This window comes from Macrobrachium rosenbergii, chromosome 8 (genome assembly GCF_040412425.1).
Source record: "Macrobrachium rosenbergii isolate ZJJX-2024 chromosome 8, ASM4041242v1, whole genome shotgun sequence".
Taxonomy (NCBI): Eukaryota; Metazoa; Arthropoda; class Malacostraca; order Decapoda; family Palaemonidae; genus Macrobrachium; species Macrobrachium rosenbergii.
Window position 1 is genome coordinate 42,369,403 of NC_089748.1, and position 25,382 is coordinate 42,394,784.

At 37.7% G+C, this 25,382-nt stretch overlaps 2 protein-coding genes across 3 annotated transcripts; both read right to left on the reverse strand.

Annotated features, from left to right (window-relative positions):
• Window positions 1-1,588: 1,588 nt before the first annotated feature.
• On the reverse strand, window positions 1,589-8,421 carry LOC136841255 (uncharacterized). Of its 2 annotated transcripts, XM_067108260.1 has the most exons (3): window positions 8,386-8,421; window positions 7,847-7,955; window positions 1,589-1,885 (listed from the first exon to the last, which is right to left on the reverse strand). In XM_067108260.1, the coding sequence occupies exons 1-3, from the start codon at window positions 8,392-8,394 to the stop codon at window positions 1,743-1,745; spliced, it is 261 nt and encodes an 86-aa protein (XP_066964361.1). In that variant the 5' UTR covers window positions 8,395-8,421; the 3' UTR covers window positions 1,589-1,742. The 2 variants fall into 2 exon arrangements, with proteins under 2 accessions (XP_066964361.1, XP_066964360.1); XM_067108259.1 differs by lacking the exons at window positions 7,847-7,955; window positions 8,386-8,421 and adding an exon at window positions 2,129-2,296 and having other exon boundaries at window positions 1,592-1,988.
• A 3,209-nt stretch (window positions 8,422-11,630) lies between these two features.
• On the reverse strand, window positions 11,631-12,789 carry LOC136841256 (larval cuticle protein 16/17-like). Its single transcript, XM_067108261.1, has 3 exons — window positions 12,666-12,789; window positions 12,214-12,491; window positions 11,631-12,076 (listed from the first exon to the last, which is right to left on the reverse strand). The coding sequence occupies exons 1-3, from the start codon at window positions 12,768-12,770 to the stop codon at window positions 11,833-11,835; spliced, it is 627 nt and encodes a 208-aa protein (XP_066964362.1). The 5' UTR covers window positions 12,771-12,789; the 3' UTR covers window positions 11,631-11,832.
• Window positions 12,790-25,382: the final 12,593 nt, after the last annotated feature.

Below are 25,382 nucleotides of genomic sequence, written 5' to 3' on the forward strand. Positions count from 1 at the left end.
TTCTGCGTGTGCATGTGTTTAGGAAGCAGCTAATGTTGTGGAAGTTTTCTGCGCCAGGTGTTCATCTTGGATTCAGCAGTTTTATTTATTGATTTAGAAGTGATGTTGGCTTGTTTTTTTCTCTGGAGCCATCCCTGTTAGGGGGAAATGGCTTGCGTTGCTGACCAGTGTTAATAAGGTATGTTTGGACGAGAGTAGTTTTGGAAGAATATATTCATCACGTTTCGCATATTTCATTGATTCAGTTATGCATACTCACACACACACACACACACACACACATATATATATATATATATATATATATATATATATATATATATATATATATATATATATATATATATATATATATATAACAATGTGTGTGACTGTGTGTGTCTTATATATATATATATTGTGTGTGTGTGTTTTATAATATATGTATATTTTTGGTATCTTGTATAAGGTTCAAATATGTGTATATGGATGTGTGTGTTTGTTCTGATTCCTATAAGTAATTGGGTTGATTGATGAAGGAGATTATACGAAGAAAATAGTTTAACTTTAATGACAACCAACTCTGTTCTCAGATGTAGAATTTCATGTTTTGGATTTTCCCTGACAAGGAGTTAATAAACTAGTATTAATACTTGCCTCCCTGCCATAGGACGAGGTCAGTTGGTCACTTGTGACCTGCCCTAGTTGAGGTTGAAGCATTCTATTGAGGTCGTCAGGGTACTCCAGACCATGGTCTCTAGACCGCGTTCCGGACATACCCGCACAGACGAAAACGTGAGACCCTGAAGGCTAAGAGCTGGGAGGAGGGTGGAAAAGGGAGGAGGGTGGGGTGTTATTTACTTTTCAGACATTCACCAGTGCCGTAATGAATGTTCCCATTTTCTGTGATTTGGGATACTGGATTTGTTTTGGGATAGCTCAGTGCCAGGACATCGTACAACGAGAGAGAGAGAGAGAGGAGGAGGAGAGAGAGAGAGACGTACCAGCAAAGCTCTATATTTTAAAAGCCAGTATATTATCCTTACACTGCGAAAAGTAGAGTGATCAACAGGTACGGTTAGTTTTTCCGTGCATTTTCTTTTCTCTGGCCAAAGTGTCATAGGTTTTTTTCCCTTTATGTATTGTTTTAGCCGACGCTTAGTTCATTTGGACTTAATTCTGACTTCGACGAAGGAGTTCGAGGTTTGAAACTAGTGAATACATCATCCTTTTTATTTGCATAATTTACAAAGAGCCTACCAGATGCTGGTTGCTCGGAATAAATATGATGATTAAATAGGTTCGGTTGTGAGTCGTTCGTTGGTGATTATTCAGACGTGAAGCTGTTCAAGGGCCTGGTAGCCTGGGGACGGAGCTGTTCAAGGGCCTGGAAGCTGGATGGACCTGGTAGCTGTTGGATGGGCCTACGCTGCTGCCGTGGGCCGGGCGATGCAGCTTCCTCGTCCTCGCGTCTTGCCTTTCGATCTGGTCGGGGACGAACTGGGAATCTCGGGGGAATGCGGGGAGCGACTGGCAGGAAGTCAGACTGGGGCTGGAAGCCATTCGTCAACCACGAAGGTCAGCTCGAACTGTTGGCCGTCCCGGGAGGGTGAAGCTGCCGAGGGGAATTGGAAAGATAAGTGATGAGAAAGTGCAAAGGAAAGAAGGGCAACTGTTTCATTCTGTTGTTTCACTCAAGTCATTCAATGGATGGAGGAGTGTAGAGTATACTTACGAGACCTTTCCGCTCTGAGACGGCTCCTTCAGCGCTTCCGTCGTCGATGGCGGAACCGAATTCCTCGCGTTGGATTCGTCCTCAGTCTCGATGGCGAAGTTGTAGCTGAGGCGTCGTCAGACATCTGCCTCTCGTCGCGGAGGATGGCTGGGACTTCGGCGGAGTGGTCGAAGGATCTCTGAGAGGGGGCGCCGTAGGACGGAGCAGGAGCTTCTGGGCGTTTGTCGGGCCTAGGGGCGGCCAGGGACAAGACGGCCAAGGAGGCGAGAATGATCTAAAAGAGAAAAGGTATCGCTAGTTTGTGCTTAGAAGGTAATACAGTAATGTCTTCAGTAGAAAATGTCGTGAGTGGATGAATGTGACAAAAAATGAACTCTGAACACATGGAGTGCCTTAGGTCTCTTGGTTGCTTACCAGCTTCATGTCTGTGGTGGACTGGGTAAGACTAGTGGTTTGCTGAGGTCTGACCTGCTTTATATATACCGCCAGGTGAGCCCCGGAAACTGGGTCACTGTCATCCAAGGCTGCTAATGAGCCCCCTCTCTCCTGGACGCTCGTTTTTCTCATTTAGGATACCTTTACGACTTTAATAAAAAAAAAAAGTTATAAGTGTTCCTTTAGTGTCTGAGTTGCTGAGTTTTTTTTTTTTTTGGAGAGTTTAATCATGATGTTTTCGAATTGTTAGTTCACTTCTGTTGATGTTTATTCTCTATATGATTGGAAGTTTTAAATGTTTTAAAAGACTGTTTATTTATCAGTGTAATCAGATGTTCACAATGCTGTTCCTGGATTTGCATACATTGTAAGCACTAGATTCCATCACAGGATGCAAGTATCAGATTTATCTGCTGAGTAATTGTTTACTTATTATAATGTCACTTCTGTTTGCCTTTACATAGAAGAACCTTTTTAATGCTTACACGGAAAAATACCTCTACTTATTCTTGCGTTCCTGTGGAAGAATGCCATTAGATATTCATTTATTCCCCCTCATTCCTAAACCTTTATACATCCCTTGAGTTTTAGTCGTGACGCGTCTGTAGGTGGATGTGAAAATGACATTCAGTTTTCTGTAAAAGAAAACTATTGAGCCGGCTTTGTCTATCCTTCTGCACTTTATTCTGTCAGCTTTTTTTTCTGTCCGCCTTCAGATCTTAAAAACTACTGAGGCTAGAGGGCTGCAAACTGGTATGTTAATCATCCACCCTCCAGTCATCAAACATACCAAATTGCAGCCTTCTGGCCTCAGTAGTTTCTATTTTATTTAAGGGTAAAGTTAGCCATAATCGTGCTTCTGGCAACGATGTAGGATAGGCCATCACCGGGCCGTGGTTAGTTTAAGTTTAATGGGTCGCGGCTCATACAAGATTATACCGATATCACCGAAAGATAGATCTATTTTCGGTGGCCTTGATTATACGCTGTAGCGGCTGTACAGAAAACTCAATTGCGTCGAAGAAACTTCGGCGCATTTTTTACTTGTTTTGGATGTGACCACCGAAAGGTCGGTCTGCCTAATACCTCCAGTGTTATCTCCGGTCAAAGGACTAACTGGGTATTACTATGTAAGAAGTTTTGTACGGTAGATTAACAAGAGGGGATACTTCTTTGACAATCTGAAAAACAGAAGCTGGTGGAGAATCCCGTAGTGTGTCAGTGAATTTGCATTATAATTGGCAAAGGGTTTTTTTTTTATCAGAGGAAATTGAGGATATTGCGTGTAATAGTTGTTATCCATGCAGTACTGTGCGTTGTTTAAATCATTATTTTTCCGTCTTCTTTCTTTTAATCCAGATATTGTAAGTTCCTTTTACTGTACCTCCTTTCATATTCTCTTTCTTCCATCGTACTTTCCACCTTCTCCTAACAGCTGATTCATAGTGCAAACTGGCGCGAGTTTTCCTCTCCTGTTACACCTTTGCAAACCTTTTACTGTCAATTCCGTTTCAGCGCTGAATGACCTCATAGGTCCCAGTGCTTGGCCTTTGCCCTAAATCCTATATTCAACTCAATTCATTTCAATACAGATATTAAATTTAGGTGATCAGTAACTGTCTAGTTTTAGGTAAAGATAGAGGGAGGTTAAAAACTTATTTTTTTTTATCTACGAGTATCATATGCTTTAATTTTACTGTGTTACACAGAGAACCTACTCTCTCTCTTAATAGAGGAGACCCGTATTCGAGTCCAGGACGAGGAACGAACGTTATAAGCAAGTTTATATTAAACTCATTACACTGAAGTAGTGAATCATAAATCTGATTTTGGTCGACATTGGTATGTCTGCAGCTGGGTGTTAAGGTGGAGAGAGAGAGAGAGAGAGAGAGAGAGAGAGAGAGAGAGAGAGTTTTATTCAGAATTTAACGGTTTAGAGCTCATAATAAAAGTTAAATTAGTACCTAATGAAGTGTGCAAATATTTAGCATAATTTTTCATCTCATATGTTATGATCCTTTTATATATATATATATATATATATATATATATATAAATTTTTTAATAGATAAATGTAAATGAAAATAAAAATAATGAACCAGCCACATATTCCTCCGGTTCAAGGAACGATAGGCGAGTTGATCATAGCTAAAGATTAATTTTAAAAAATTGGTGGATCAAGTTCATATAAATTTCATTTGGACTTTTATATTGTCTATTTACAATACCTTTGTTGTAATTACACCGGTCTTCGATATATTGAGTGGTTAAGAGCCTTTTATTTAATCAATGATATTTTTTCTTGATAATTAAAAATATCAGTGTACTTGTTATAGTTTGGGGATATTGTACCGAGGGTCCGTTTTCTATAAAGCGTCGAAACGTCGTTTTCTATGTTCTTTCAGAAGCACCGCTTTCCTTTATTTATAGCGGAAACTTTTTGGGGATATTCGGAGGTTTATATTTAAAAGGTGTTCCATTTTATTTTGTAACTTTTTGGTGAACGAAATTACTATTAATCAGTCATAAGTAGTCATGTGTGATTATAAATACGAAGGTATAGAAGTATGTGGAAGCTTGAAGTGCCTCTTATGGAGGCTAGGTTTTGCCAAAAAAGTGTTTTCAAGTTGTTTTCCAAAGTGTTCCTGTACCCCTGATGGTAATTATCGCCCTTCTCGAGACGAAACAAAGGTTATCAAGAGTTTTATAAGGATCCTTAGGGCTATATAAATCTGCCTTGTCAAAGTATAAATATTTTTCTGTTTTCTGTTTGTTCATCTTCCATTGAACTTTTCAAGCCTCAAAAGTGCAAGCGAGGATGAATAGTATTACTACCGGAAAACAGTTCACCCTGTATTGTAATAACTTATGTATATTTTTATCTGTTTATCTTTTAATTCATTCATTTATCTTTTTTCAAAAAGTTAATCTCTTTTTTTTGCTGTATTTCCTATTATCTTCTGTGACTTCTTTCGGATGAATGCCATATTCTTCGTTAACTTGAATTTAAAGTCATTGGCCCCTATTGGCAAGTTCCACATAAAAAGAAGTGTTCACTCCTCACCAGTGGTACCAAGTTGTAACCCCACACTTTTGTGTTACTTGGAAATCGATACAGTTGATCACCATAGCTGTGTTGATTCATGACAGTGACGTACCTAATGCTATTGTTCCTGAGTTCACCTGCCTATGAAAAGCAGTTTTCAGTACCACTTCAGCATAACAGTCCTGGTATGGGTTTCTCTCTCTCTCTCTCTCTCTCTCTCTCTCTCTCTCTCTCTCTCTCTCTCTCTCTCTCTCCCCCAAGGAGGCTGCTGTGTCTTTAGTTCCGTGCCTGTGTGTCTCAGTCTGCCTCCCTGTCGGTTTGTCTGTCTGTCTGAGAGCAGGATTACGTCAAAAACAATGAAGAGGTGTTTTGATGGCAGTGAAAAATTCGCCAAGTAACCTTTCCGGTGAAAGAGATGTTCTCGATTCCGTTGTTTCACTAACTGCTTTCCTTCAGTTCTATCAGAGTAATTGAACCTGTTGTTTAATATCATAAATTCCCTTTACCAATAATATATAGCCATCTGTAGCATTCTTAAATATTGACATCCAAACTATGCTGTGTTGGAAATTACCCCGTCTGTGTGTATGAACTTCAGAATCTAAATTGCATGGGAGTGGAGAACTGTTATGATAACAGTAGTCGTGCTTAATTCTTCTGACGCTTGGTTTAATTTATTTTCATGCTTACTGTCCAGCCCAGTTTGTGATTAGTCTTAATTGGCGGTATCTAGCTTCCCCGATCTTCATTTGATATGTTTGTGACGATCTTAGTTCTCTGAGAATTCCTTGATTGTCGTCCTCGAGTTATGTTGGACCCATCCGATGATCCAATCTTCAGAAAGGCGTACACCACACCAAGGTCCTTGGCGTACACCTTCTATCTTCAAAGCATATGATTGAGCTTCTTCGTTTCGTATCTACCAATCTTCGAGAATGGGCGGTCTCACCTAATTTTGAGGGCGTGTCTTTTACCGAAGTGCTTCTTGATGAACTCCATTTGGTAGGTTCCTAACGTATTCCAGATGTGGGTGAATAGGTTTCTCCGGGTTGTTACTCTATGTCGTGCTGGTCAAAAGCCATTAACAATGGTCAACACTGCCCTAAAATGGAAGACAGCAGTATCTGCAAAAATACAAAACTGAGAGAAATGGTAGATACTGCAGTTTTCCTTGGCCTTACTACTGATTTTGCAGATGCTGCAAATGGGGCCCCCTAAATACTCTTGGAAAGCATTCAAGAATCATTTTGATTGCAGTAACTTGTGTATTAGTGTATCACGAGCCCAGTAGGTGGCATATCTCAATTTCGAAAATTTTGCAGGTACTGCAGTTTTTCATTTTAGGGCAGAACAGTCTTTGACACCAGCGGACTGGGTCTTGTTTGCCACGCCTTGTCAGCCGAGCAAAACTCAAATCACCACTCACTTCTTTTTCTTACATGAATGAAGTTACGGATATTATTATATTGACTCATTTTATTGACTAAGTGTTTACAGCGCTTGGTGTGTGAGCAATTCCTCGTCTCCCCGCTGCTGCTAAGGCATCAGTTGAGTGGAAAGAGGGAGAAGTGTCAAAATAATTTTTCCCATTGTCCTCTTCTGTATTTTAACATACAGTTTTTGCTGCTGTCAAATCAAATACTGGAAAGCGCTCTGTAAAAATTGAGTGTGTAGGATTGTTTTCAGTTTTTTTTTTCGGTTTTTGAAGTTTGTTTGTTTGTTTTATGTCTGCCTGCGTTCAGAATATTTTATTTCATCGTAATTTTTTGGTAGAATGTTTCTCCAAATGATCCTTCAGTGTTCAACGAGTTCCTTTCTGTCCAAGGATTACATCGCATATATTCAGTTCGGTAATGACTTGAGTTAGAAATATTTCTTTAAGAAAATATTCAGGGTAGTGCAAGGCCTGAAACTCATGAATGAATCGTTCTTTTTATTTACATAATTTACAAAGAGCATACCAGATGCTGGTGTCTCAGAATAAATATGATGATTATATATAGGTTTCGGGAGTTCGAGTCGAAGTCGTTCGGTGGTGATTATTCAGACATAAAGCTGTCCAAGGGTCCTGGTAACTGGGGATGAAGCTGTCCGAGGGGCCTGGGGACGAATCTGTTCAAGGGGCCTGGTAGCTGTTGGATGGGGCCTGGTAGCTGTTGGATGGGCCACCGCTGCTGCGAGGGCCGGAGCGAGCAGCCCTCGTCCTCGCGTCTTGCCTTTTCGATCTGGTCGAGGACGAACTGGGGAATCTCGTGGGGAATGCGGGAGCGACTGGCAGGAAGGGAGACTGAGGCTGGTAGCCCATTCTCGTCAGCCACGAAGGTCAGCTCCGAACTGTTGGCCGTCGGGGAGGTGAAGCTGCCGAGGGGGAATTGGAAAGACAAGTGATGAGAAAGTGCAAAGGAAAGAAGAGATGTTTCATTCTGCTGTTTCACTGAAGTCAATCGATTGATGGATGGATGGAGGAGTGGAATACTTACGAGACCTTTCCGCTCTGAAGTGACAGCTCCTTCAGCGCTTCCCGTCGTCGATGGCAGAACCGAATTCCTCGTTGGATTCCGTCCTCAGTCTCGATGGCGAAGTTAGCTGGAGGCGTCGTCAGACATCTGCCTCTCGTCGCGGAGGATGGCTGGGACTTCGGCGAGGTGGTCAGGATCTCTGAGAGGGGGCGCCGTAGGACGGAGCAGGGGCTTGGACTTCTGGGCGTTTGTCGGGACTAGGGGCGGCCAGGGACACAACGGCCAAGGAGGCGAGGATGATCTGAAATGAATGACATTGATTATCCAACAAGAGAAGGCTTTTTGATGGAGTTTGTTGCCTGACCCGGAATTTTTTTCCCACTACCTTTTTATGAATTTACTGTTTGTGAAATGGTAAATTTACTGTTTGTAAAACTGAATCCACTTCGGATTCAGGATTCAGGATTCAGGATGTCTGCTAATTATCTTAAGTTCTCGACACAAATGTACCTCGCTTGCTCGAAATCCTGCACTCTGATCCACTTTTGGTGCATGATGATATCAGTACTACTTGAATGCATGTATCATGTATTGTCCAAAAAGTATTTTTGAGTATTATACATTTCTGGATTAGATTACAAATTCTGTACACCAGAGAGTGACAGCCTTCTAGTGAAGTATTTTGATTACTTGGCGCTTGTTAAAAGACCTTCTGAAAAGTGTTCCCTTACCAGCTTCATGTTGTCTGTGCTAGTAGAGATGTCTGTGGTGCGGGCATCAGGGAGCAGCTGTCTTATATACTGGTCAGTCTGTCAGAAACGAGGTCACTGTCAGCCAAGGCTGTCAGTGAGCCTTTTGCTGTTGACCTTTGCATGCTCGTTATTATTATTATTATTATTATTATTATTATTATTATTATTATTATTATTATTATTATTATTATTACGAGCGTTGTTGTGATGGTTATATAATTATTGATATCGTCAAGTGCTTAAACAAAGTAAAGCATCATGTAATACGGGTTCGCGAAATTGCATTCTCTCTCTCTCTCTCTCTCTCTCTCTCTCTCTCTCTCTCTCTCTCTCTCTCTCTCTCTCTCTCTCTCTCTCTCTCTCTCTCCAAAAGTAATTTCCCCAAATCTTTTGTTTTTCTTCTTCTTCGATCGGTTATTGTAAAGGTAACATTGAGTGTTATTCTGATGCTTTCATTTTTTTAAGTTAATGGAACTTCATAGTTTTGCATGTAGTTTGTTTTACACACACACACACACACATATATATATATAAAATATATATACGTACATAAATATATATATATATATTATGTATATATATGTAAATATATATACATATATATACATATATATGTATATATATACTTTTTTTCTCTCGCCATTAAATCGCTTCCCTTAACGGGAGGTTCCAGAGAAAAGTCACCTCAGAAAACTCATCAACAGCACGTTTACCTCCCCTCCATTCGCTGCACCGTTTTCCATATTTATCCACGATATTAAGACCCTTCCTTTCCAATACTTTCACTGCATCTATCCCTCTCTCTGTAGGGAAGAACAGTGTGTGTTAACAAAGGAGTGTGTATGTATGTGTGTGTGTTTGTGTGTGTGTTTGTGAGCGCGAACCTATGTGAACCAGGTCTAATATGAAACCGTTGTTTGAGAAGGTTGACAGTAAAGAGTCAAATAATTAAGAGGCAATTAGAAGGCTATTAGGATGAAAGGTGCAGAAGAGAATTAATCAGAGATTTTACGAAGGAAATGAAGCATGCTTCAGAATATGTTAACGCGAGAGTGGCTGGTTTGGTGTTGAAAGTCGGTCTGTGAGAAGCATGTCATATGCTCACCTGGGGGTTTTATGTCCTTATGGACTGAGTAATACTAGAAGTCAGAAAGTAGATTGTTCATCCTACATTTATTTTATTACTTCCATGGCATGAAGTTTCGTTATAGTCTATTTGTTTCTCGTCTGGATTTTGATATTTATTTTCAAAACATAGTTTTTAACACACAAAATATTTCTGTAAACTGGTAAGTAAAGAATGGCTTATTTAGCGAATACATGAAATATTATATACCATGAGGTTTATAAAAACACTAATCCGGGTCCAGAAATACATATTACAAGTAATGATCAATATCTAGACAAAAACGAAGGAAGTATTTTTGAAATTCCCTGCCAACGATGTAATAAAAGATGTAAGGAAGGAACCTTTGACTCCGAACGAAGAAAAATACATCTGTTATTCGATGAGGAAAGATGAAAAAATGGGTCTATTTTTTTTTTTTTCAAACACAGATAAATACATTATCAGCTGTAAACATGGTCCAAATGAAATGGTCTGAAGTATGGAATGATGCGGGCAAAAGAAAACTTCGAGAACCAAAATAAATCCAAAACCAAGACAATATGTATATATGTATATACACACTTATGTATATACATGTATATATATATATATATATATATATATATATATATATATATATATATATATATATATATACTGTATATCTATGTATGTATATGTATATATTATATATATGTATATATATACTGTATATCTATGTATGTATATATATGTATATATATAAGACTATTCTCAAACTACACATATTTAAAGACAGTCAGGATAAAAAAATACAAGTAATGTAGCTAAGCTAATGAGCAGTTTGGGCAAAGCCAAGTCTTTTGAGCGCATGAGTATTTATTATGACAGAATTACCTTTTCGTAATAAATATTCGCACTTTCTCCTTTGTTTTAGATACTAGCACCTTTAATCTTTCCGTCTGACAGAGTTGAGGGGTTGAGGGGCTTGGGTTGTCGGTAATGTAGCTACTCTCGGAAAGCTAAAAGAATTTCTGTTCTTAAGTTTTTAATTTTTTTTTTTTTTGAAAAATGCTTGTATATATATAATTTGTAAGTATACATTAAATATACTTTTTCTCCTTCTTATTGTTCTTTGTACGACCATAATCCCATCTTGCAATGGGGTCGGTCGCTCGAAAATTTCATCTCCACTGAAATCTAGTCTGGGCGTCCGTGTGCTCTACGCTCAGCGGTTTCTAGTCTCTTTGTACGACGTCACCTCATCTAATTCTCTGCCTACCTATACTTCTTCTACCCTCCACGGCCATATCTTAGGCTTTCTTAATCAGAGCACCCTCTCCCCTGCGAACCACATAACCATACCACATCGTTCTACTTTCCATGGCTTTATCTTTTATTTTACGAACACCCACCCTTTTCCTTATTTTCATTTTGAATAGTCTGATATTATGTAAAACAAGTTCAGAAATGTGTTTACACACATTATATATATATATATATATATATATATATATATATATATATATATATATATATATATATATATATATATAAGTCAAAGTACACTTGGTAAATGTATTTGATTGCATATAGGATAACAAGCAAGATAGTAGCCATATATAGCCTATGCCTGAATGTTCACAAACGTCCTCGGCAGTGCTGGAGACAGCCACAGTACATATATATATATATATATATATATATATATATATATATATATATATATATATATATATATATAAGATTTTCCAAGGGTTATTGGTGGTTGTATACTTAGAGGTACAAGGTTTCTTAGGATTTTTCTTTCCTGTCTATCTGGCATAGGCATCTCTCATTAACCCTTTGCTCTCTCACCTACAAATTCTGTGTTTATCCCTCCTGTAGCACCTGTCTATCTGGACAAATGCTGCAATTGTCTTAGTTGTAGTGTATCCATGTCATTGCTAATGTAGGCTATCCACACTACATTAGCAGTGATTCTGTGCAGTGGTCAAAAATCTCTCTTCTGTGATGATTTCACTGTATCTGTGTAACATGCATTATTTTTGACATTTCTGGATTTTATTGCGATAACCTTACATCGCAGATGAAAACAAGGAGGATAAGATTGTTGAAGGTGTCACAAACTGATGAATAAATCTTTCTTTTTATTTACATAATTTACAAAGAGCATACCAGATGCTGGTGTCTCAGAATAAATATGATGATTATATAGGATTCATAGTTCGAGTGTAAGTCGTTCGTTGGGGATTGTTCAGACATGAAGCTGTTCAAGGGGCCTGGTAGCTGGAGGACGAAGCTGTTCGAGGGGCCTGGTAGCTGGTGGATGAAGCTGTTCAGGGGGCCTGGTAGCTGTTGGATGGGGCCTGATAGCTGTTGGATGGGCCACCGCTGCTGCGAGGTCCGGAGCGGGCAGCTTCCTCGTCCTCGCGTCTTGCCTTTTCGATCTGGTCGAGGACGAACTGGGGAATCTCGTGGGGGAATGCGGGAGCAACTGGCAGGAAGGGAGACTGAGGCTGGTAGCCATTCTCGTCAGCCACGAAGGTCAGCTCGAACTGTTGGCCGTCGGGAAGGGTGAAGCTGTCGAGGGGGAATTGGAAAGACAAGTGATGAGAAATTGCAAAGGAAAGAAGAGACTGACTCTGTCGTATTCTCTGGTTTTCTCTGAATGACTGAAGTAAGTAAATCGAATGATGGATGGAGGAGTGAATACTTACGAGACCTTTCCGCTCTGAGCGACGGCTCCTTCAGCGCTTCCGTGGTCGATGGCAGAACCGAATTCCTCGCGTTGGATTCCGTCCTCAGTCTCGATGGCGAAGTTGTAGCTGGAGGCGTCGTCAGACATCTGCCTCTCATCGCGGAGGATGGCTGGGACTTCGGCGGAGTGGTCGAAGGATCTCTGAGAGGGGGCGCCGTAGGACGGAGCAGGGGCTGGAGGGCGTTTGTCGGGACTAGGGGCGGCCAGGGACACGACGGCCAAGGAGGCGAGGATGATCTAGAATGGAAAAACTCTCGTTAATTTGTGGTTCATAAGAAAATAAATGAAAATAATGAAAAGGCCATGGAGGACATAGTGATCAATTCAGATTCATTTCAGCTAAATAAAGTGGCGAAATGTGACGCCCAGCGTCATATTTTCCTGAAGAAGTGAGGTCTTCTAGCTGCTTACCAGCTTCATGTCTGTGGTGGGCTGAGTAAGACTGGTGGTTTGCTGAGGTATCGCCGGCGTTATATATACCGCCAGGTGAGCCTCTGGAAACTGGGTCACTGTCATACAAGGCTAATCATGAGCCCCTCTCACCTGTGGAAGTCCGTGTTTCTCCTTTGGGGGGTGGGGTTACCCTCATGACTTCTCTGAGAGGTTGAATTCTGAAGCCTTCTGTTACACTTAGAGTTACAGCTGTTTAAGCAGTGTTTATATTTAGCGTTTATTTACATGTTTTTGTCTTTTTCTTATGAAGTTTTATTTGCGTTTGGGATAGACTCTGTGGGTTACACTTTGATTTACAGGTATTTAAGCAGTTTGTATATTTACTATTTTTTTACTTGTTTTTGTCTTTTGTTATGAAATTTTATCTGCGCTTGGCATAGACTCTATGGGTTTTTAAAGTTTTCAGCAGACGGTATTTTTATCGGTCTGAAATTCAGAAAGTGGAGAAATATTTTCGTGCAATGTCTTTCAATTTGTGTAATTTATTCCGTCACCCGGTGCCTAATAATTGATTGTTTTATGGTTACTCAAACTGGCGTTGCACGTCCGGTGCCTAAGTGTTACATTATGATCAGTTTAAATACAACTTAACGTGGTATTTATCTAGTGAGGATTACCATTCTGGATTCATTCAAATTTAATTATCTCATATTTGTTCGCCTCGCTTAAAGTAGTGATATGTATATGTGAATTTTTTGTTTTGTGCATGTGGGTGCCGACGGGGAGGGCAACTTTTCGTCATGGATTTAGGGCTGAGGTAAAGGAGAAAATTGGGACTTGAAGATGTAATGACTTTTCAGTGTCTTCTGTCGAGGAAACACTGCAAAAATCGGAAAAAAATAAATAAAAATTGCGAAGATTGAAAAAAAAAAAAAATTGCGAAGATTGAAAAAAATAAAAATTGCGAAGATTGAAAAAAGTGCCAGTTCGAATTGGCAAATGACGATTTTATTTTTTTGTAAGTAATTGCTCTCAGTTCATCATTTTACTGTAAAATTAAAATACGGTGGTTTTTCTTTGGCTTATCATCAAATATAATATTGCCTGGTACAGAGGATTTTATGCTCATCTTTGTATTAATTTTTGTATCCTTTTCGTTTAGTGGTACACATATGCAATCTGATGACTGTGACGTTTATGTATTAAATAAGGAGATAAGGAGAGAGAGAGAGAGAGAGAGAGAGAGAGAGAGAGAGAGAGAGAGTTTATGGAGGTTGGGGATGGAGAGTTAAACTAGTTTAGAATTTATTGGCTTCGCATGTTGCATTTTACCCAGTTATCTCTCTCTCTCTCTCTCTCTCTCTCTCTCTCTCTCTCTCTCTCTCTCTCTCTCTCTCCGTAAGTTGATGAGTAACCAGCTTGAATGTGTTCATGTATTTAAGGTCAGTTCTGTGGTGATTTATTATTATTATTATTATTATTATTATTATTATTATTATTATTATTATTATTATTATTGAAAACCTATAAGACTGGCATAGAAGCCTATGGGAAGCACGTTGCATTTAATTCGTGAGGATGTTAATTATCATACTTGTTAATTATGTTAAATATGAATGTTGATTCATGTTGAATATAAATGTTGATTTCTGGCAGCGCAGGAAGCCCAAAATCTGATTTAAAAACTAACATTATCATCCCCTTGATTTCATTTATATATATATATATATATATATATATATATATATATATATATATATATATATATATATATATATATATATATATATATATATATTACATATATACATATGTATATATATATATATTATATATATAAGTCATTTTTATACAGAATGGATTATCAATATCAGCACTTAGAGTATTGTTAGGGTACTCAAATTCCTGTTAACCTGGTTTAAGGCTGCCGGATAATTTCACGTGTTGCACTTCGTCGAGTGAGTGTACGCCGGCTGGTGACCATATAACCACTGTTTTCAAATCGTGCCCTGCGCCATATCTCCGCTGTACCGTGGCCGTCATGTGCCATTGTTTTAGATTTATTTGAGTGTGAGTGCACATAAGTACTCTCTGTTTGTTGTTTTAAGTAGTTAATTAAATTATATATATATGTATATATATATATATATATATATATATATATATATATATATATATATATATATACATACATATATATATATATATATATATATATATATATATATATATATATATATATATATATGTATATACATATACATAAATACATACAGTATAGTATGTATATATAATATACACATAATTATCAGATCATTTTGTCTCACATTCCAACTGCTATTGATTGATGAAATCGTCCCCTTGCAGACCTCCCTACCTCAAGAGAGGCCAGCCTCGTAGGGAGTTTAGTGCCGTCAGTGCACCTCATGCGGTGCACTGTAGGCATTACTTAAGGTTCTTTGCAGCGTCCCTTCGGCCCTAGCTGCAACCTCTTTCGTTCATTTAACTGTACCTCCTTTCATATTCTCTTTCTTCCATCTTACTTTCCACCCTCTCTAACAATTGATTCATAATGCAACTGCTTTGAGGGTTTCCTCCTGTTGCACCTTTCAAACCTTTTACTCTCAATTTCCGTTTCTGCGCTGAATGACCTCATAGGTCCCAGTGCTTGGCCTGTAGCCTAAATTATATATCGAACTCAACTCAGCTCAAGAGAGGCCAGGCCACTTAGCTAACAACCCGGTTAGTTACGTTGACCCGGCCTAATTGAGGTCACCGCCTGGGCATCTCGGGACATACCCGGACAGACCAAAAAAAAAAAAAGAAGAAACTTTTGGAAAAGGAACATTGGAAGGAGAGGGAGGGAGGGACTGAGTCCTATTTATTAGACGTTCACCCGTTTGCGCAATGGATTCGAACCTCGTTACTGCAATTCTGGGTCTTTCCCTCCCTCTTTTTTTTTTTTTTTTCGTCGCCTTTCTTTTCTCTTAAAGTTTAGTCGGCTCCGACGCTGGTGACTCAAATCCCAGAATGGCGCGCAGAGAGAGAGAGAGAGAGAGAGAGAGAGAGAGTGAGAGTGAAATTCTATTTATAAGTTAAATTCTTGTTAGATGTCAATCTGTGTCTTAACCATACGGTGCAAAAAAAAAAAAAGTAAAAAATGCGCTCAAGTTTCTTCGGCTCAGTCGAGTTTTCTGTACAGCCGCTACAGCGTATAATCAAGGCCACTGAAAATAGATCTATTTTTCGGTGGTCTCGGTATGATGCTGTATGAGCCGTGTCCTATGAAACTCTCATCCTGTGTTGTTGCGTTGCCAGAAGCACGATTATGGCTCATTTTAACCTTATAAATAAAAACTATTGAGGCTAGACGGGTGCAACTTGGTATGTTTGATGATTGGAGGGTGGATGATCAACATACCCATTTGCAGCCCTCTAGCCTCAGTAGTTTTTAAGATCTGAGGGCGGACAGACAGACAAAGCCGTCACAATAGTTTTTTTTTTTTTACAGAAAACTAAAAGTGAATAATTTTCCATAAATGTTCGTTTATGTATAATTGCCCGTAATTATTCTTCTCTTGATTTTTAAGAATCATTTCATCTCAAAACATTAGTGGGAGAAGGAAGCATGAGAAAAGCTTCAGTAGGCGACGGAATCTGATTTTGTAAGAAATGGAGAAGGGTCGAGCGTATCAATGGATATACTAATTTTCCATACATTGATCCAGTGGTTCGCTGACAAACAGTATTTTTTTTTTTTTTTGGCTTTGCTTTCTATTGATTCGTTAGTAAAGTTCCTGCAAAGTTTTTGTGACTGAAACTTTTTTCTTGATTTAGAAAAGGACAGAACGGCTGACGTACATTAGTTTGTATTTCACATTTAATCTTTCTGCATTTATTTGCCAATTTTTCTTAAATACGTGACGAGAGGTATTTGGAAATACAAATATTTGCCGTATAATCTGTGGTAGGGGAACATTTATTTTAATATTTTTTTTCCTGCGAAAAGTATTTTATATTTGTTTATCAGTAGAAAAGTTAATTTTTTTATTTGAGTTCAATAATTTTGCTTTATTTTTTTGCCAACAGAAACGTTCGTTTGATTAATTATAGGAGGCGATAGTTAACTGATTTTATATAATTTAACGGAAAACACTTGAATTTATTTCACCTTGAGGAAATAGCTTGTATTAATTTCCATATTAAAATTTATTTCACCACGAGGAAATAACTTTTATTAGATGGAAATTATTATGTTATCGTAATTGGAAATGAAAGCTTTGTAACTTTGATTAGAGCGAAAATTATTATAATTTATGTCTTAAAAAGAAAACTGGTATATTTTAAATAATGGAAAGGTTCTCCCAGGTTCCACGATCAGGAGGAAAGTAATTAACGCATTTTCATGATTGTATGGATAATATATAATAATATATAGATGTAACTTAACACCATAGTAATTTTTTTTTAGATTTAAAATAAACAGCTGTCGTAACTATCTAGTGTAACTAGAACTTAACGAATTCAGTAGCCAATTATCATTTGCGTGATTGTGTGGTTGATATCTAAATTTTACTTTACACCTTAGTAATTTATTTTTAGATTTAAAATAAACAGTTGTTGTAACCATCTAGTGTAGCGTAACAAGTTCAGCAGCCAGTTAGGTCAAATTAACATGTCCAGCCTGTCAGTAAATGAAAGTTTCTCACATTATGTTTCGCGCTATCTCCTTTTCCTTTCTTTTTGACTCTTGAGTTATGGAAATCTCTCCCTGCTTCTGTTTTCCTCTCGGTTTAGATCCCATGTTTGTTCATTTTTTCTACTTCCTCTCATTCGGTCGCGTCGATCTTTCATCGGCAGACATCAAACAGCTGCTATGAGAGAGAGAGAGAGAGAGAGAGAGAGAGAAGTCAAACAACACTGTGTGAAGAGAAAGAGAACAAACAGCACTAGGTAGGTATATGACGAGAGAGAGAGAGAGAGAGAGAGAGAGAGAGAGAGAGAGAGAGAGAGAGAGAGAGAAACAGCCCTAGTTTGGTATATGAAGAGAGAGAGAGAGCACAAAGCACTACTTTGGTATATGACGAGGAAGAGAGAGAGAGAGATAGAGAGAGAGCACTGGTTTGGTATATGACGAGGAAGAGAGAGAGAGAGAGAGAGAGAGAGAGAGAGAGAGAGAGAGAGCGCTCAGCCACAATAATGCTGGCATTACCAAGCATGCAGTTTTCATTTTGCCGCGTCCCTGCCGTGTTTTTAATTTAGGCGTAGATGGTGTGATATTACATCTCTCGGAATTATTAGAATTTGTGCATCACTTTTTTTTTAGTTTAGTTTTGTTTAATTGACATGGCATCTCATTCAGTCTAGCCTGGAAACGACTCTTTGAAATATTACATGCGGGTAATTGTATATGTTCATTGTATCCTTATATTAATAAAAATTATCAGTCGCTGGAATGCTTCCTTTTGGGCGATTGTTTTCTCTTTGCTGATAGTCTTTAGGATTATCTCGTAGCATTTTCTCTTTATCGATAATCGTTGGAATTATCTCGAAGCATTTTCCCTTTATCGATAATCACTGGAATTATCTCTAATCATTTTCTCTTTATTGATAATCTTTAGAATTATCTCGAAGCATTTTCTCTTCATGGATATTCATTTGAATTGCCTCGAAGCATTTTCTCTTTATGGATAATCATTGGAATTATCTTGAAGCATTGTCTCTAGATAATCACTGGAATTATCTCGAAGCATTTTCCTTTTATCGATAATCATTGGAATTATCTCCAGACATTTTCCATATCGATGATCATTTGAATTGTCTCGAAGCATTTTCTCCATATCGATAATCATTTGAATTATCTCTAAGCATTTTTTTTACTGATAATGGTTAGAATGATCTCGAAGCATCATCTCTTTGTGCATAATCACTGAAATTATCTCGAAGCATTTTCTCTTCATGGGAGTTCATTTGAGTTGTCTCTAAACATTTTCTCTTTATCGATAATCATTGGAATTATCTTAAACATCCGTTTTCGCCTAACCTTCTCATAGATAAGAAAAAAAAAAGATAAATAATTAGGTCCATCTATGGTGCATCACTATAATGTGACCGGAAACAATAAGTAAAAAGTCACAATAATGTACTGTATAATGTGCGATTGTATTTTTGCAAAATACAAAAAAAAGGGTAAAAAAAAACAAGCTTTCGACCGTTTGGACAATGGTCCTCTTTAGCCAACTGAAAAAAAATACCTTTTTTTTTTTTAACCCATTTTGTATATTGGAAAAATACATTTGCGCATACACATTATTGTGGCTTTTTACTTATCAAATAAGTCAATTATCTGTCCAGCTAACCCAGCCTTAATTAGCATATCCAGTTTCAGCAGTGGATTAAGAGAGGCCTATAAGCAACTATCTAAACAGAAGTAGAGTTTACACAACATTGATGCCTTTCTTCTCTTCATTTAAAAATGGTGGGGCATTTTGCATTCATTTCATGATATTGTCTTTTTTATTGCAACCGTATTTTGATAAGAGAGCGGCATGTGCTGTTTAGCGTTTATCTGTTTATGGGCAATGAGTACAATTGAAAAGAAGAATACATCAAGAAAATCAGCTAATTTGGAGAAATAGATCGATACTGAAACGGTCCTGTAATGTTGTACAATATACTAAAAAAATTATAGGGCCATGGTCAGGTACTATATATATATATATATATATATATATATATATATATATATATATATATATATATATATATATATATATATATATATATATATATATATATATATATATATATATACATACATATGACTGTAACCCAGATTTACGGGTACACCAACACAAACAACACAAACATTGACACTCACAGAGAACAATAAGCTAATATATACCACCATCTCTTGTGCAAGGCATCGCATGGCTATGTATACTGTACAAGGGAGTTAGCACATCAATGCATTTTCTTTCATTCTCAATTTACTTGACAAGATATCTATATTTGAGTTTAGGCTTGATTCTCCGATGATCATCAGTCTGTCCATTGTTCTCAGTTGCCGATACCACTGCTGGACAACCAGATGCATTTCAATAAGAATAGCATTGACACTGCCATGGTCTCCTGGGTGCGACTGAAGTTCAGACTCAATGAACCAAACATAAAAGTACCCGTTACCTTACCTACGGTTCTGTTTACTGCTTCGAATCGCGAATCGGAGCTTCGAAACTCGTTTTTTGTTATTAGAGGCACTCTCGGCGGAGGAGCATATTATGCCCGAGACATTTACTTTCCAGGATTTTGTGGATCAGTTTTGACTCGTGTGGTTTTCCTCTCATTTTTTTTAATACGTCCGTCCGGGTGGTTACGTATTTATGTTGTCTTTATCAATCCGTCAATCTGTGACTTATTATCTTGTAGCTTGAAATCCGAAATAGGAAATATATAAAGTACAACTCCTTTCAAACCAAACTTTGAAAATTGAACCCACGTTTTGAAGTGTTGTCTCCTGTACTTCAAAAAGAGATAATTATTTTCCCTTTGCGTATACTTCAATAACAGATAATTATTTTGCCCCTGGATACATGTATATAGAAATGAGATACAGTGGTACCTCAATTGATGAGATACAGTGGTACCTCAATTGAAGAGACACTTTGCGGGTCTGGCATTTTGATAAGTACCAAAGTCTGCCAAGTAACAAAGATCCCATATTATAACCTGCAATTGAATATTTTCTAGATATTTTACAGCTAACAGCAATTTTACACAGTTCCTAACCTAAACTAACTTGTACTTTACACTTAGCATTCAATTTAAGAGATTTATTTAAAGATGTATCGCATGTAAGATGGTAGCATGGCGAAATATAATCATAATATCGCAACTGATAAGTACAGAAGTCCGCTAAGTTGATGTCCCTTTAGTTGAGGCGTTACTGTATTTTACTAAAGGGGAAATAAGCCCCTATTCACTTTGGTTAGGTTATGTTAAGCATTTTTATTTTTGGCTGAAATTGATGCATCCTACAGGTCTAAAATACATGAACTGTGTAATTGTAACGGCCATAATGATCTTATTTGTCCTACCGAACGTGCTGGTTTGAAGGTACTCTATTGTATATCGTTTGCTAATTGAATATTTATTTAAAGTTATATTTTATATCGTACAAGGTATTATGTACTTTCCATGTCTTTTTGACATTTTTGTTAAAGCAAAGTAGATGACATTTAATAAATTTTTGCTTTAGAACATTCAAAATGTTAATCTCTATACGCTTACGTAGACGTCAAGGACGTGATAAAATCTTGAGACATGTTCTTCCACTGTCCGGCGCCTAAAACGTCCCAAGTCACTTAATATTCGTCCCCCACATATAATTCAGGTTCTAACATCGGCCTCCGCGTTTTAAAGAGCGTAGCAAATCTCCCACATCACGCTCCTCAATCATCATCCTTCACCATCAGTGTCATCATCACCGAAACCGAGTTTATGTAGACCATAAGAGTGGAAGCTCATTGGAAGAGATCGGGTTTCTCCTTAAGGAAAACGAGAATATATATATATATACTTCTTTCGACATCTCGCGCCAGCAGAAGCAGTTAGGGAAAGCTGGTAGGTAGGTCTTGGGAGGAGTCCCCGAAGGAAAGTCCTGACTTCTCAAGGATCCACGGATGATTTTGGTGTGGCAATTCTTCTGTTTTGTCCGTGTGCCTGTCTGTTTGTGATTCCAGTTTCGTCGACGATGTTGTGAGTAAGTGTGTGTGCTTTAGGTTAAGATATATATGTAGTAAGGTCAGTATAGTAAGGAAGATTTGGAAGGGTTTTTGTTTTGAATATTTAATTTTTATTTTTATTTTAATATTAATTTAATGTTTCCGTATGATATGCGAACATCCTTAGTAGATTGAAGGAATCTCCTTCTTCTTTTCAGCTTAATCCCCAGTCGGGATCGCTGTTTTTAATGAGCCTTATCCGGATGTTTAAACACTCATTTCATAATTTGGTTTGGCAGATGGTCTACAGACCGATTCCCATCCAGACCTCCCCCCCCCCCACCACCGGCCTTCCTTGCCAATCCGGGCTTGGGAAAGGTTGGATGAAGAAATAATTTAATTAAAACCAAGTGAGTGTAGTTTATGATAAATCTGGTTTTGAATATATATGCTGCCATTTCTATTGCCGTTCTTTCTTGTGTTGATAAATGTTGGTTAACTGATCAGTGTATCAGATCAGGTAATAGGTTCCTTGTTTATTTCTATATCTTACGCCAAATTGTATTTACTCTGAAATGCTTTTCCAAGGAAATGGCGAGAGTTCAACGTTTAAGAAGTACTGATAGCTCATCTTTTAATATATTCCATATTTTATGAAAGACTGGGAAAAAGTAGTTTTTAGTTTTCTGAAAAAAAAAAAACTTTTCTGCCGGCTTTGTCTGTCCTTCCGCAATTTATTCTGTCCGCACTTTTTTCTGTCCGCACTGTCTCTGTCCACCCTCTGATCTTAAAAACTACTGAGGCTAGAGGGCTGCAAATTGGTATGTTGATATTCCACCCTGCAAGCATCAAACATAGCAAATTGCAGCCCTTTAGCCTCAGAAGTTTTTATATTATTTAACGTTAATTAGCCATAATCATACCTCTAGCACCGCTATAAGGCACCAACAACACAGGCCACCACCGGACCGCTGGTAAGAGTTTCATGGGCTGTGGCTGAGAGTTTCATACAGCATTATACGCTGTACAGAAAACTCGATTGCGCCGAAGAAACTTCGGCGCATTTTTTACTTGTTATTATTTTATATCCGACTAAAATTCAGTCGGTTGTCAAAGGTGGTCAAGGCAGATTGTTTCATTATTGTGTTTAGAAATTTTGATTTTTCTCAGTTGAAAATCGTAGCAATAAAGAATCTCCTTCTGTTAGGAAACTGCAAAGACCTCAAATGTAAAATCAGCCATCTTCAGTTTCACCCAGTATAGAATTATGACCGAATAAATTCAGCTTCTTATTGCCTTGCTTATTATCATTTTAGACCATTAAGTCTCCTCGTTAAGGCACATCAAAAACTTCAACATGGAAGCGTCAGCATGACCCGCAACTTCTGTCTTTTTTCCTCCCCGGCTAATTCGAGCAAGAACTAGACGACCTCAAGCCGTAGAAATTGCTCCCAACTAAGGCACTCGATGCGAAAGCAAAACAGCAGCGTCATTCATAAAATGTTCTCGGGCGAGTATCCATTTACTATGTAAACACGCGCCATCTTGATTATGTTTAAAGGCACAAATTCTCCTCATTTTTGTAAGCTTCCCTTCTTTCAAGTGGTTGTGTTTTCTTGTCGACTACTAAACCAGGTCAGGACTACTTATTAGAATTGAGCAGACACTCCCGTCGGCCTTTGCATAGAAGTATCCATTGACTATGTAGACACATGCCATCTTAACTGTTATTTTTTCCATCATTTGCATAACCTGCCCTCTTTCAAGTGGCGAATTTTCGCTTCTTGCATGCCAACTACAAAATCAGGTCAGGACTAGCTATGAGAATTAAGTAGACACTCCCGTCGGCCTTTGCATAGGAAGCTCTGATGATTCGTTTTAGTGAGACCTTAGATTAGATGAGGGATTCGTAGTGGACAAATGTCCTATTTCAGTGTGATGCTTATTACTAAGCTGGAAACGTGTTTCTTCCTAAGAAATTGACAGTTGTTGCTTTAACAGCAGACTATATATATATATACATATATATATATATATATATATATATATATATATATATATATATATATATATATATATATATACACACACACATATATATATGTATATATATGTATGTATATATATATATATATATATATATATATATATATATATATATATATATATATATATATATATATATATATATATATATATATACACTGCTTACAAACACTTCTTCATACAATCATTTATGCCTTGAAGACAATACAAATGTAACGATAATTGCAGAACCACAAGAAATATAACTTTTTATTTGCTTTCTGTAACTCTATCTCACATCGAAAGCAAGTGGCACCCCATCTTCTCCCCGTTTGGATAGAATTGAACCAGTTCGCGCAGGAGAGAAAAAAGTAAATTATGGAGGAAAAAAAATTGGTAGAGGCCTAACTGCCAATTTTGTGTGTGATACTCCTGCGCCTCGTAGAGATTTCTTGAACGAGGCCTATTCGATTTGAAAAAGTAAATGCGTTAATATATTTGAAAAAATTTGGGTCAAGCTTCCCTGTTTTGAGAAGAATAATCTACTTGGCCAATCTTATGTTGAATAAGAGTATTATCGCCTTCTTATCAATTTTTTTTTTCTGTAAAAGAAAACCATTGTCGGTCCGTCCGCACTTTTTCTGTCCTCCCCTAGATCTTAAAAACTACTGAGGCTAGAGGGCTGCAAATTGGTATGTTGATCATCCACCCTACAATCATCAAACATACCAAATTGCAGCCTTCTAGCATCAGTAGTTTTTCTTTTATTTAAGGTTAAAATTAGCCAAGATCGTGCGTCTGGCAACGCGATAGGACAGGCCACCACCGGGCCATGGCTGAAAGTTTCGTGGACCGCGGCTCATACAACATTACACGCTGTACAGAAAACTCGACACTTCGGCGCATTTTTTTTACTTGTTTATGCATGTTTCTAGAAACGTTGGTACTACCAGCTGATAGTCCAATTTCGGTTGATGAACGTTTTTTACGTTTTACGTTACTTTTAGTCATTAATCACGATTTTCCTTTAGTGTTTAACACGCAAACTAGTTTTACTCGTCGTTGCTGTGTTATACTCTTCTGATATTGTGAGTGATTCTCATAGGTTTATTTACGTTCTTTGTTGTTCATAGTTTTCATGATGATATACAATTACTTGAAAGAGCACTTCACGGTCAATTGCGATTCCAGCGTTTGTGCCCCGAAAAGCGTAGTTAAAAGGATATGAAACGTTTGCTACTTTTTTGAGTTTTCTGAAAAGACAACTATTTGTCTGTCCGTCCGCACTTTTTCTGTCCGCCCTCAGATCTTGAAAACTACTACGGCTAGATGGCTGCAAATTGTTATGTTGATCATCCACCCTCCAATCATCAAACATACCAAATTGCAACCCTCTAGCCTCAGTAGGTTTTATTTTGTTTAAGGTTAAAGCTAGCCACAGTCGTGCATCTGGCAACGGTATATGACAGGCCACCACCGGGTCGTGGTTAAAGATTCATGGGCATTATACCAAGACCACCGAAAGATAGATCTATTTTCGGTGGCCTTGATTATACGCTGTACAGAAAACTCGACTGCGCTGAAGAAACTTCGGCGCATTTTTTATTGTTTTTATTGTGTAACAATAAACTGTATTTGACTTTATATTGACGGATGTGTCATACAAAAGCACAAACCCATTTTGCGAAAAACGTTTTATATAAGGCATCTCCTGCTGCGTGTAGAAACATTTGTCTTTGATTTTGCTTTTATTTATTTATTTATTTATTTATTTATTATTAATTTTTTTTTTTGGTCGCCGTAAGCAAAAGGTTTGCTTGAGTTAAAAGCCCATGGCTTAAGTTTTAAGTTTTAAGAAAAGATAGTTATGTTGAGCAGCTGATTATCGTTTTCTTCAGTTATAGTTCATTTTAGCTTGTGTTCTATGATTATTTTTATCTTGAACTTAATGTCAGAATTTTCTCTCTCTCTCTCTCTCTCTCTCTCT

Coding starts and splice junctions, on each gene's coding strand:
- LOC136841255 (XM_067108259.1), bottom strand. CDS start 2,281: ATGAGAAAAACGAGCGTCCAGGAGAGAGGGGGCTCATTAGCAGCCTTG. Junction 1,989..2,128: donor CCACCACAGACATGAAGCTG/GTAAGCAACCAA, acceptor TTTCTCTTTTAG/ATCATTCTCGCCTCCTTGGC.
- LOC136841256 (XM_067108261.1), bottom strand. CDS start 12,770: ATGACAGTGACCCAGTTTCCAGAGGCTCACCTGGCGGTATATATAACG. Junction 12,492..12,665: donor CCACCACAGACATGAAGCTG/GTAAGCAGCTAG, acceptor TTTCCATTCTAG/ATCATCCTCGCCTCCTTGGC. Junction 12,077..12,213: donor GCTCAGAGCGGAAAGGTCTC/GTAAGTATTCAC, acceptor CCCCCTCGACAG/CTTCACCCTTCCCGACGGCC.